The 13,576-nt window shown below is 40.2% G+C and overlaps 2 protein-coding genes across 15 annotated transcripts in view; one reads left to right on the top strand and one right to left on the bottom strand.

The window, feature by feature from the left end:
• si:ch211-286b4.4 (zonadhesin) overlaps window positions 1-11,721 on the top strand; it is a 187,000-nt gene extending 175,279 nt beyond the window's left edge. For 8 of the 9 annotated variants that reach the window (XM_043676792.1, XM_043676793.1, XM_043676791.1 and 5 more), the window contains 3 exons: window positions 2,579-2,622; window positions 5,204-5,341; window positions 7,144-11,721. In XM_043676792.1, the coding sequence (XP_043532727.1) occupies window positions 2,579-2,622; window positions 5,204-5,341; window positions 7,144-7,338 (377 nt within the window). In that variant the 3' untranslated portion in view covers window positions 7,339-11,721. Of the gene's footprint in view, window positions 1-2,578; window positions 2,623-4,677; window positions 4,763-5,203; window positions 5,342-7,143 lie in introns of those variants that run through there. The other variant, XM_043676796.1, reaches the window with a different exon arrangement.
• LOC122540695 (potassium-transporting ATPase alpha chain 2-like) overlaps window positions 1-13,576 on the bottom strand; it is a 118,556-nt gene that overhangs the window by 30,031 nt on the left and 74,949 nt on the right. Inside the window, exon 22 of one of the 6 annotated variants that reach the window (XM_043676801.1) lies at window positions 4,855-4,917. The exons of the other annotated variants lie outside the window; for them this stretch is intronic. Coding sequence (XP_043532736.1) covers window positions 4,913-4,917 — 5 coding nt within the window. The 3' untranslated portion in view covers window positions 4,855-4,912. Of the gene's footprint in view, window positions 1-4,854; window positions 4,918-13,576 lie in introns of those variants that run through there. 6 annotated transcript variants of the gene reach the window in all.

The following is a 13,576-nucleotide window of genomic DNA, read 5'->3' as shown; positions in this document are numbered from 1 at the left end:
GATGTAGAGGAGACCACACTGGGTGCAACAGATGCAGTGGATGACATTGGCAGAGGTACAGGTAAATTTCTGATTGATGTGGAAGGATCCCTTGGGGCCTTGGACGGAGATGAGGGAAGTGGTGAGGGCGCAGGTTTTGCATTTCCTGCAGTGGCAGGGAAAGGTGCCAGGAATAGGGTGTGGACTGGTGCGGGGTGTAGACGTGACAAGGGAGTCATGGAGGGAATGGTCTTTTCGGAATGCTGATAGGTATGGGGAGGGAAGTATGTCTCTGCTGGTGGGGTTCGTTTAGAGGTGGTGAAAGTGGTAGAGGATGATACATTGTATGCAGAGGTTTGTGGGATGGAAGGTGAGGACCAGAGAGGTTGTCCTTGTTACGTTGGGAGAGGTGGGGTTGAAGGACGGTGGTGCGTGAAGTGGAGGAGATATGCTGGAGGGCATCATCAACCACGTGGGAAGGGAAATTGTGATCGTGGGAGAAGGAGGCCACCTGGGACTTCCTGAGGTGGAATTGGTCATCCTCGGAACAGATGTGGTGGAGGCAGAGGAATTGGGAATAAGGGATGGTGTTTTTACAGGAGGTAGGGTGGGACCAGGTATAGTCTAGGTAGCTGTGGAAGTTCGTAGGCTTGTGGTACACTACTGTGGTTAGTCGGTCGTCAGAGAGGGGGATGGAGAGGTCCAGGAAGGGGAGGGAGGTTTCTAAGATGGTCCAAGTGAATTTGATGTTGGGCTGGAAGGTGTTGATAAAGTTGATGAACTGTTCAAACTCCTCGTGGAAACATGAGGCAGCACCGATACAATCATCAATGTAGCAAGGAACAGGTGGGGGGTAGTGCCGGTGTAATTGCAGAAGATGGACTGTTCCACAAATAGGCAGGCATAGCTGGGTCCCATGCAGGTGCCCATGGCTACCCCTTTGGTTTGGAGGAAATGGGAGGATTGGAAGGAGAATATGTTGAGGGTGAGGACCAGATCAGCCAGGCAGATGAGGGTGTCAGTGGAAGGGTACTGGTTGGGACGGGCATGGGAGGATGAAATGGAGGGCTTGGAGACCTTCGTCGTAGCGGATCAATGTGTACAGGGATTGGATGACCAAGGTGAAGATGAGGCATTGTGGGCCGGGGAAACAGAAATCTTGGAGGAGGCGAAAGGGCATGGGTGGTGTCACGAACATAAGTGGGGAGTTACTGGACTAAGGGGGACAGGACAGTGTCAAGGTAGGAGGAGATGACTTCGGTGGGACAAGAGCAGGCTGAGATAATGGGTCAACCAAGGGGAATCTTGGGAAGGAGTTAGAATTGGACAATGTAGGGTTCATGGACAATGAGGTTGGAGACTGTGGATGGGAGATCCCCAGAGGTGATGAGGTTGTGGATGGTCTGGGAGATAATGGTTTGGTGATGGGAGGTGAGGTCGTGGTTGAGGGGCAGTAGGAGGAGGTGTCTGCAAGTTGGCACCTGGCTTCAGCAGTGTAGAGGTCAGTGCACCACACTACTACTGTGCCACCCCCATGTCTGCGAGTTTGATGGTGAGGTTTGGGTTGGAGCGGAGGGAGTGGAGGGCTGCGCATTGAGGGCAGGAGGTTAGAGTGGGTGAGGGGGGTGGACTGGTTGAGGCAGTCGATGTCACGGCGGCAGTTTGAAATGAAGAGGTCAAGGGCGAGTAACAGGCCTGCATAGGGAGTCCAGGTGGGAGAAGGGGTCCTTGGTGGGTGGGCGGGTGTCTTGGTTAAAAAAGTAGGCACGGAGGCGAAGGTGGCAGAAGAAATGTTCAAGGTTGCAGCATGTGTCAAACTCATTAATCTGAGACCGTAAAGGAATAAAGGTGAGGCCTTTACTGCAAACTAAATGTTTGTCCTCCATGTAAGGGAGCTTGGGGGGGATGGTGAAGACACGACAGGGATGGGAGCTAGGACCTGGAGTGGAGCTGGAGCTCAAGGTGGGGGCGGAGACAGTAGCTTGAGTGGGCATGGTTATAGGGTCGTAGTGACATCACAAACGGAACTGAGGCTCACAAAGGGGCTGGAAGTGGGGCTTACGGCTGGGTTAACAGGAACGGAAGTGACGTCACGAGCGGTGAGGGCAACATTTCAGTTAGGTACTCAGTTGATGGCACTTGAGGTGAAAGTGACGTTGGCAATTGAGGCTTCCCACAGGGTGGAAGTGGCAGCAACTGTGAGGGCAGATGGGGGGGGGGGGGGCGCGGTGGGCAGTGGGCAGTGTTGGCTGAGGGAGGGTGCGGACAGATTTGCAGGGTCAGGTGGGGTTTGCAGCCCCATCTCCTGAATGGGGAGTAGACTTAACAGAAAATTCTAAGCCCCAGAGGAACAGCATTGAATCAATTAACTGAATAATCAATTATCCAAATAAGATAGTGCCCGCCCATCTCATTTGGATAATCAAAGTTCCTCCTTACTTTTAATTTAACGCTGAGTAGTTCTGGAAGCAATTTTCTAGTTTTAGAAGCAGGAGGAAATGGTAATTCTGGATAAGGGTAAACTGCTTCTCTATTTTAAGTACATTGTCAAAAGATCATATATCTGATTAATCTAAGAAAATTGACTTTCTTACTCTAGATTCTGAAGATAAAGACGAAGGTGTTGCAGAATATAACATGCAGGTATTCCATCATTTAATCTCTCCCACATGCTGAATTATATTGTCTGACGTGAAAGGTAACCTGATACTATGGAAGTGGCATATAAGGTTCAGTACTATATATCTTTCAGTGATCAAACATAATTTCAACATAGAAGCATGGAATTTAAAAGCAGGAGTAGCCTTTTGGCCTGTCAAGCCTGCTCCACTATTCGATCATGGCTGATCCTCTATCTCAACAGCAAATTTCTGCTTTCCCTTGATACCTTTAGTTTCTAAAAAATAAAGCATTAATCTTTTTTTTCAAACATACTCCATGACCAAGCCTCCACAGCCTGCTGAGGTAGCACTTTCCACAGATTGAAGAAGTTCATTTGAATTGCATTTCCTGAAACTATTGCCATTGTTATATTAAAATGATTAAACATGTTTCCAGAATTACTACAGTAGAAAATAGGTAGAAATGGCCATTTGGTAACAACTGCAGAAAATGGATTGAAAGTAAGAATTTGAGTAGAGGCATATTTAGATTTCACTCGAATATATTGATGTATTGTAATTGCCTTCAGTCACTATTGAGTGGCACCAACTGTGTATGTATGGTACAAGTGATTCTGAAAAGGAGATTGCTTATTTGATGTCACATCGTCCATTATTGATGTAGCTATTGTATATAAATTAAGAATTCACAAGTAGCATGAAAATCCTTGCTTGCAAACATAAATGATATTAAAGTAGATTTTCAGAATAACCAGTAATTAAATTAAGCAGCATCTTCCTTCTGCCATTGTTCCTGAGAATGTGGTGGAGACAGAGTCAAACATGATTTCAAAACACAGTTGCATTATTATCAGAGGAGAAAAGAAATTACAGGGTGATAAAGGCAGGCAAGTGGTACTAGGTGAATTAATTTTGCAGACAGCATATATAGTTTTGATCTCAGTTTTGGCTTCTTCCTTGCAATGAGAGTTTATCATTACCTCCTCAACTTGTGCTTGTGAAAAGAAGACTGTTTATGATCCCAGCATATTGTACTACTGAACAAGTCAGATCTCAGAATGAAACCTGACTTGAAAACTCATATGTTTGTTTCAATTTAGTTTGTTAACATGATGCCGAGTTGCTGAGACATTTTCACGTGACGTTGCAGATTTCCTTTAACAACAGAACATAAGTTTATTATACAAAAGCATTTTAAAAAACTAAACTACTAAAATATCAAAGATTGCTAACATGATATAAAACACAACAAAATGGCTCCAACCAATTTCCTGACCGTATCTATTTAATCCAAGTCCAGAGAAATTACATCCTAAACTCAACTCTTTAGAATTCAACTCAACTCTTTAGAATTCTACTCAACTGACTCCTTCTGGGTCCTTTTCTGTCATCTGTGGAGAACGTTCAATGAGTCATTTCCAAATTTGCCAATGTGAACTTTTCCACAGACCTGATAGTCGAAACTTACCCAGTTCTACTAACCTGCAGATTTCTAACTAAAGACTCCTGGTTTGAAAGTTGCACCAAAAAAAAATTCTTCTGCTGACATAACTGGCCCCTGAATGTCCATGATCATCTCCTAAAAGAGGAACTAAACTAACTTTGAAACTCAATGCTGGTGACTTCTGAATTGAATTTTTTTTTAAATTACTCATCCTAAGATCTGCTGCTTTAGAAACAAAGCTAAGAACTTACAGGCTTAGTCTGCCTATCAACAGTATAGACATTTTCCCATTAACACCGTGGGGTCTTTAGGCACTTTTCTCTGATAAATAATAGATTTAAGCACACTTTCATTATGGCCTCTCTGACATTTCTTTTGAAAGAAAACACTTCACAGAGGAAATTAACATCAACTTACATTTATTTCGAAATCCAAATTCTAAAGACTATAATTAGTATATAAAAATTATGTACTTTTCATTACATTGAACTTTGTTATTTTGTTTCTTTAATCCAATATTACCAAAGCTGAATTTCGCCAAGTAAGTCAGCCTTAATGATTCCTGTGGCTGTGCTTAAAGTTTTGACTCTAGGTCTTGATTGACTAACTGTGCAATAATATTGGGTTCCACAGCAGAAGAAACACATTCCCTCTGGCACTTTGTCTAAGGAAGAAGAAACCCGGCCAAAAATGCAACTTCTGGTCTTAGCCCAGTGACCTTTCTTGGAAATTGGCCACCTTGGCACAATGCCCGAGAGCTGCCGACACTGCTGGATTGTGCAGGAGGATGATTCATTGCCCTCAAGGCAGGAAGAGGAAATACATTTAAAATAAAGTCACATTTGAAGTGCATCATTGCCCAACCATGCTAAGCTGCAAAACAAGAAAATCAAATTCATGTTACAAAAGATGTATCCTGCTGTGTTTGCAATGTATTCTAAGGGAAATATTTTTATAACATTAAAGTTAGAAAATCTAATTATTATGAAACAGTATAAAGTCAAGAGATCTTTAAGTATAACTATACACATGGCAAGGCAAACATCTAGCTACGTGCGTCAAATTCTCTTCAGCAGTATGCATTTCTATCAGATAATTGTGTCATGAGAACTGAGAAATCTCTGACTTGCTAAGGCACAATTACATACTTTTATTGTAGACCAGAATTGCAGAACTGGAAGAAGAAATAGATGAAACAAATGAAGCATTTTCTCTTTACACAACCAAGATTGCAGAGGAAAACCAACAACTTGAACATCTGGAGCAGGAGCTAAGAATCCAGGCAAACTTGGCACAGGTTAGAGAGCCATAAATACAAAATATTGGATAATTTTTCCCTGAATGTATTTTGTTTCTGTGGAAATCACTATATAATAATATATATCCAGGTATTTAATTTTGCTCTTTCCTGGAGCATCTGCACAAATTAGAACTGGCCCAACAGGATTCCTAATGGAATTGGCAGCTGACAGCTGAGGAAGATGTGCACAAAATCCAGTCTTTTTGACTCCTCATAACCAGCGCACTCTCTGCATTGTTTTTAAATTAAATGTGTTAACTAACCAGTCAATTCAGGGTAACAATAACTGTCACAATCTCAAAATACAATAATATTATATTAGCCTAAATTTTAATTTACTTAATATATTTACAAAATTTCTTGTTAAATATCAAATCAACATAATTTTCTCTGAAATAAATGTACATTATTGTCTTGTCTTTAAGAAAGAGAGATCTCTTTTATTAATATTCTTGATTTGAAAATGCCAGGGTTGGACTGGAGGGGGTGTCCAAAGTTAAAAGTCACACAACCCCAGGTTATAGTCCAATAGGTTTAATTGGAAGCACTAGCTTTCGGAGTGCTACTCCTTCATCAGGTGGTTGTGGAGTACAAGATTGTAAGACACAGAATTTATAGCAAACATTTACAGTGTGATGTAACTGAAATTATATATTGAAAAAGACCTGGATTGTTGTTAAGTCTCTCATCTGTTAGAATGACCACGTTGGTTTCAGTTCTTTCTTACGTAAATCACAAAACCTTTTTAAAATATTACATTCTCAAGTGAACTTTAACAATTGGTGTCTGTCAGCTCAGTGTATTGAAGGTGTGAGCTCCCCTGTGAGATACTGTCTGTGCCACAATGTTTAGAGTGGTACTAATCTAAACAAAATGAATTTACAGAATCTTACATGGAGTCCCACAGTTTTTGAGCAAAGTAAAATATAACTCTCCAAGTACAAATTCACCCTACAAACTTATATGTATGTGTGTGTAGGAGTGTCTGTGTGTGTGTAGGAGTGTAAGGGTGTGTGTATAGTGCAATGGGGTCACCTGTCGTGTGACATGAATCCAAGGTCCTGGTTGAGGCCATCCCCAATATTCTTCCCTCACTAAAAATCCATTGTAACATGAACTGGCGTAGTGGTTTGAAAATGTTCCTAGATGTTTTATTAATGGCATCATCTGGTGTTCAAAACTATTGTCAGAGTTTTTAAAGAAGAAAATGAAGACTCAGGGAATTCTGGAGCATTCCACATGGTGGGAGCATGGTACTCCAGTACTAGAACTGCCAGTAATATGCTGATCAGATAAGGATGCATAAGACAAATGGTTCCCTAAAAGGCATTTGCTACCTTGTCAAAAGCAATTTGCCCTGTCAATGCAGGGCCTAATTTGTGATTTGAAATGTTCCTTCATTGCCAATTATTATTCTGTTCAAATCATGAGGGACAGAAATAAGATAAATAGGCAAGGTCTTTTCCCCAGGGTGGAGGAGTCCAACACTAAAGGGTATGGGTTTAAAGCAAGAGGGGAACGATTTAAAGGGGAAATTTTTTCACACAGAGAACATGCATGAAATGAGTGCCATAGGAAGTGATAGAGACCATTACAATTATAACATTTAAAAGGCATCTGGATGGGTATGTGATTAGGTAGGGTTGAGAGGGATATGTGCCAAATGCTGGCAAATAGGACTGTTTGGTGTTGTACAGCTCAATGACTTTGGGACCTATGCAAGTAATAATTAATTCTATCTGAAATTTTAGGTTGTCTTCATGTTTGTTCTGGAATCTCTTTGTGTTTCATTGATTCAGGAGCCTGGGGAAGAGTGTAAGTCACTTTTGGAAGATTTCCGCAATCTGTTGAAAAATCTCTCGCAGGCAAGGGATGTGCTGTCAATGCTGGACTTACAGAGACGTTGTGTAATAAACAGATTGACGGAACTGGAATCTGAATTAGCAGGTTTTTACACAGCACTGGAAGACAGACCAACCAGAATCTCAACCTGAGAACAGAAGCACAGCCAGAAAGTAAAGTGTTATGTCAAGGCAGATTAAACTAACGAATATGTAATGTAACATCAAAATAATTTAATTTTGTATTTCAGTATGAGAAAGCAAAGAAATCACACCTGCCTTTCCAATTATTCACAGACACTGTCTGGAGTCTAATGCTCAATCATCTATCATGGTTAGAGTCTGACCCTGCTGATAAATAATAAAATGCTAATGTTCTGGATAAATTGTAGTATTTAGGAAGTATGTAACATCCATTCTGCATCGAGTTCCTCTAGGTTAACCGATTTCTCCAATTTTTACTTGCACCAACTTTGGGCTACAATAGAAACTGCACGTTAAGGGACATAATTGAATGAGAGATAATCTACATTAGATGAATTTGCTGGTTGAACGTCTTAAGTCAACCTAACTTAAAATGATTGTCTACTTGACCATATCAGAGCATGGTCAGAACTAATTCTGTCCTCTGAACAAGGAAGTCACATTTGGAAGGAGCCCTGTTCCTCTGACATACAAAGATATGAAGAGGAGCAGAAGTGGGCCATTTGGTCCTTTAAGACAGCTCCACCATTCATTAAGATCATGACTGAAGTGTTTGTATTTCGAATTCCACATTCCCGTCAATCTCCATAGTCCCCTTGCCTGACAAGAATTTATCTTTTTCTACCTTAAAGATATTCAGTGATCCTTTCCCATCAACTTCTGAGAACAAGAGATTCAAATTCACATGACCCTCTGAAAGAAAAAAAACTCTCCTCATCTCTGCCCTAAATTGGAAACCTCTAATTTCTAAACTGTGCTCCTAATTCTGGACTCATGCACAAAAGGAAACATCCTTTTTGCATCTACCTTGTCAAACCCATCCAGGTTTCCATACACTTCAATTAAGTGGCACTCATTCTTATAAATCACAGTGGAACAAGTCTAGCTGGTCCAGTCTTTCCTTGTAAGATAACCCATTTGTTCCAGTAATCAGTCTAGCAAACCACCTCTAATGTATTTACACCCATCCTTAAATAAGGAGAACAAAACTGCACACAGTATTCAAGACGTGTCCTATTTTCTCTGTTCATTTGCTCTTATAGGAAAAGGTGAGCATTTCATTAACCTTCTTGATTACGTGCTGTACCTTCACACACTGATATTTGATGTGATTCATGCACCAGAACACCTAAATCTCTCTGCAACTCAGAATTCTGCAGTTGTTCTCCTGTTAAGTAATTCTTTGCTTTTTATTCTTCCTGCAAAAGTGAACAACTTTGCATTTTCCCACTTTAAACTCCATGTGCTACATTTTGACCATTTCCTGTAGGCCTGCATTCTCCTTATGTCCTCTTCACAACATTCTTTCCTATTAATCTTTGTGTCACCTGCACACTTAGCTATTATGCCTCCATTCCCCTCATCTAAGTCATCGATGTAAATTGTAAAAAGCTGAGGCCCCAACATTGACCCTGCAGAATTCCACTCATCGTATCCTACCAATCAGAAAAAGACCCATTTATGCATTCTCACAGTTTCCTGCCAGCCAATCCTCTATGCACATTAATATGTTATTGTTGACATCATGAGCTCCTACTTTAATTGATGCTCTTTTATGTGGCACCTATCAAATGTCTTCTGGAAATCCAACTGCAGTATATGTATAGGCTTCTCTTTATCCACAGTGCATGTTATTCCTTCGAAGAACTCCAGTGAATTGGTTAAATGTGATTTCTCCTTGAGAAAAGTATGCTGATTCTTCCAAAATACTTTAAGTTCCCAGCTATGACATCCTCAAAAATCAATTCTGGTATCTTCCTCATAACAGGTGCCAAGTTAACTGGCTTATAGCTCCCTGTCTTTTTTCTTTCCTTCCTTCTCAAACAGAGAAGTTATATTTGCTACTTTGCAGTTGTGATGGAATCTTTCCAAAGTCTAGTGAATTTTGGAAAATTAACACTAACATATCTACATCATCAGCCATCTCATTTAAAACCCCAGGATTAAGTCCATCAGGACCTAATGAATTAGGCGAAAGTAAGGACTGCAGATGCTGGAGATCAGAGTCAAGATTAGGGCGGTGCTGGAAAAGCACAGCAGGTCAGGCAGCATCCAAGGAGCAGGAAAATAGAAGTTTCGGGCAGGAGCCCTTCATCAGGAAACTAATGAAGGACCTAATGACTTGTCTGCTGACTGCTTTGCTCAGTACTATTTCCCGAATGATTGTAATTTCACCCAAATCTCTCTCCCTTCCAACTCCAAACTTGCAGCTATTACTGGAATGATTTTCATATCCTCTACAGTGAAGCAGAAGCAACATGTTTGTTTCATCTGCCATTTCCTTACGATAGTCTATTAATTACCCCTTTTCACTCCCGAGAAGACCAACACTCATTTGCTTACTCTACTTTTCTTTCAAAAATACCTACAATTTTTAAATTCTAGATGCCATTCATACTTTTGGTAATTTAATGTATTAATATTTATATGCCCCAATGGTTGTTCAATAACCAGTCGAACTGTCTCACTCAAAGATGCTTTTTTTAAAATTTAATTCAAATTTTCACCAGTACCACTAAGGAGTGTTTTGTTTGCATCTTCATTTTAATTCCTTACAACTAAAGCAAAAGGAGTTAAAGTGTATTCTGTACAGTAAAATGAGGTGAAGTCCTCAGCCATTTCATTTAAGAGAAACCTAACTGAACTTTCTAAAGCTTCCTACTGAAATGTGACTTGTGTTTATGTATCGCACTGTCCATCACTTCTGACCATTATCATCAGGAAAATGAAAGATTTCCGCTTTCTAAATAATTAAGCTTAGAATTTTGTTTTCTTCAATATTTCAAAGCGTCATTTATGATTCAGATTTCAGTGCAGTACATTGTTCTAGTTATCTTGGAACACACTTTCCCTATTATACTGTTATTTGTTTATTTTAGGGAAAGTATTGCCTGTACTTCTTCATGACATTAATTCCTTGAACAACTTGACTAATTGTCAAACTACAGCCGATAAGGTAGCCACATAATTAGCCCATGTAAGTCTTTAATAAAAGCAAAATACTATAGATGCTGGAAACCCGAAATTAATCCAGTGAATAATGGATAAACTCAACAGGTCTGGCAGCATTTGTGGCGAGATAAACCAAATTAACGTTTTGAGTCTGGCATAACTGTTTTTCAGCCTGACCTGATGAGTTTCTTGAGCATTCTCTGTGTTTGTTTCCTCTAAGCCAAGACCTGTGTTACTCTAAAGTAAAAACTAGAAGATGCACAAAAACAGAATAATATCAAGTTTTTTTCTTTCTGTCTCTGATTTGCTCCCTCTTGAAGCTTCAGGATTTTGTTAGGAATTAAAATTAGACTCTCAAGCATGGGTGCTTTAATCCTGTATCTCACAACTATCTTCATTCTTATATTTTTCAAAGGTTTTCCTTCACCTTTCTCTGCATAGCATCCTTGATTCTACCCTTCAAGTTTGTCCATTAAAGCATTTGCTCCATAAGCTTTGGTGGATCCTCCAACCACTGTGTCTCTATTCTCTAAAATCTCTGCACAAGTCCCTCAATCTCTCCATACATTTCAAAAGTCTTGCCAAATCAATGTTCTACTTCATTCATTCCCTCCGTTGCATCGTCCGACTACCTCCTCCCAATTCTTCAGTATCTGCTAATGCCCTATACCTTCAGGTTTAGGAACTTAGCGCACTTCCTGACTGCATCAGGGAGAAATGAATTTAAAATAATGCAAACTTGCAGAATATTGATCTTGTTTTTTAATAACATAACAAACTTTCCCTCAGCTTTAACAGCTGACTGCATTGTAGTAATAAGGCAATTTAGAAATGCTTGTTTTTTTCTTCTAATCTGAAACTTTGAGAATGTTGATGTTTTGAATTCGATGTGGACAATAACTTAGTAATTGTAGTTGCCATGGAGATGTGTTTGTATCAAGTATTAACTTTCTAATTCATTGGCTGGAATCGGATCTTTGACTTCTTTATAAAAGACACTTTTACTAAAGTCAATGAATTGATTTACATCATGATGACCGCACCTAATTACCTCACTACACACTTCATCTGAAAAACATTTTCTTCCTTCACAAAAAATGTTTTACTGGAGATGTGCGAGCATGTTTCATCCTGTTTTATCAAAAGATATCCTTGGACATCCGTAAAATATCGAAACATTTGGAAACAGGATGTTAATATTTAATCTGGAGAGGGTGCAGAGAAGATTTATCAGGATGTTACCTGGACTGATATGAAGGAAAGCCCTGAGGAAGTTTCGCTCTTCCCTCTGCCAGTGCACTATCAACACCTTTTCTCCCTCAGCACTCTACCCCACCTCACTATCAAATAGATGCTGTCCCCTCCACACTAGAAAGGTTAGCTTGCTCTGTCTTCACAGATACTGCCTGACTCGCTGTGATTTGAGATTTGACTAGATTAGATTCCCTACAGTATGGAAACAGGCCCTTCATCCCAACAAGTCCACACCAACCAGACCCATTTCCCTCTGACTAATGCACCTAACACTCTGGGCAATTTAGCATGGCCAATTCAGCTGACTTGCACATCTTTGGAGTGTGGGAGGAAACCGGAGCACCCGGAGGAAATCTACGCAGACACTGGGAGAATGTGCAAACTCCACACAGACAGTTCCCAGCATTTTTTGTCTAATAGACAGGGGTTGCTTTCCCTAGAGCAGAGGATCCTGAGGGATGACATGATTGAGATGTATAAAATTATGCAGGGCATAAACATGGTAGCTGGGAAGAAACCTTTCTTCCTGTGGAGGGATTAATCACCAGGGCATAGAGTTAAGGTAAGGGGCAGAAGGTTTAGAGGACATGTGAGGAAAAAGGTTTCCTTCCAGAGGGTGGTGGGAATCTGGAACTCTCTGCCTGTAAGGGTGGCAGAGGTGGAAACCCTCAATATTTAAGAAATATTTAGAACATAAGACATAGCAGTGGAAGCAAGGCCATTCAGCCCATCAAATCCACTCTCCCACGGCTGATGGGCGTTTCAATTCCACTTACCCATACTCTCCCCATAGACCTTAATTCCTTGCGAGATCAAGAATTTATCAGTCTCTGCCTTGAAGACACCCAACGTCCCAGCCTCCACTGCACTCCATGGCAATGAATTCCACATGGCTAAAGAAATGTCTCCTCATTTCCGTTCTAAATTTCCCCCCTCTAATTTTAAGGCTGTGCCCACGGGTCCTCGTCTCCCCACCTAACAGAAATAACTTCACAGCGTCCACCCAATTTAGATATGCACTTGCAATGCCAAAATATACAAAGCTATGAGCCAAGTGCTGCAAAATAGGATTTGAATAGTTAAGTGGTATTTTTAATTAGTGCAGATTTGATGGGCCATAGGGCCTTTTTCTGCATTGTAAACCTCTATGATTCTAGTCACTGGGGATCAAGGCTAACATAAGCTTTGCAATTGTGAGCTAATCAGTATTACCATCTGAACCACTAATGGCAACCATGCTTGTGTGGGTATGTACGTGTCTACCAAGGTCATCTTGTCTCTGTTTATATTAGCACCCTATTTGGTGTGTTTGATTATGTCCACATACATTCAAATCAGACAAAGAACTCTTAAACAAAGATTTGAGTTCCAGCATTTCCAAAATAAGGAGAAACATCAGCTACAACCTTTGAACTGTTGGCTGAAGACCAAAACCTTGTGGATAGTTAAATGGATACAAGACAGCCAGGTATAGCCGGTTAACTTATATTTATCCTTTCTTTATTATTGAAATTTAATATCACTTAGCCAACGTTAAAGTTTCTGCTCTGAACTTTTTACTTTTGCATGTTTGATTTGAGTATATTTGTGAGGGAGTTGCAGAGGTTGGGACATGTGATTGTATTTTTGATGATTTTGGTATTTTCAACTTGCTGGGTGTTAGCCCAGAAACTAGGCCTTTACTTCTGGAACTCCAGGAAATCTGTCTAGTTCTTTATAAACTGTACGTAAACAGATAGGCACACATTGAATTGGCAAACACAAACTTTTGCAATTCAAAATCATGTTACAGACAAATGAGGAGCTAATAAAGAGGGGAGCCATTCCATCCCTTCTCAACTGGTCACAACACAGCACTCATTAAAGTACATAATTAATTGTGTTTGAATGAATATATATGGCATATATATAAAACAATGAATGGTATATGACAAATATAATCAAAACAGCAATGTAACTTATACTCCCACCAAATGTCATG

Source organism: Chiloscyllium plagiosum, chromosome 35 (assembly GCF_004010195.1).
Source record: "Chiloscyllium plagiosum isolate BGI_BamShark_2017 chromosome 35, ASM401019v2, whole genome shotgun sequence".
In the NCBI taxonomy this organism is placed as follows: domain Eukaryota; kingdom Metazoa; phylum Chordata; class Chondrichthyes; order Orectolobiformes; family Hemiscylliidae; genus Chiloscyllium; species Chiloscyllium plagiosum.
This window is presented reverse-complemented; position numbering and strand designations above follow the sequence as displayed.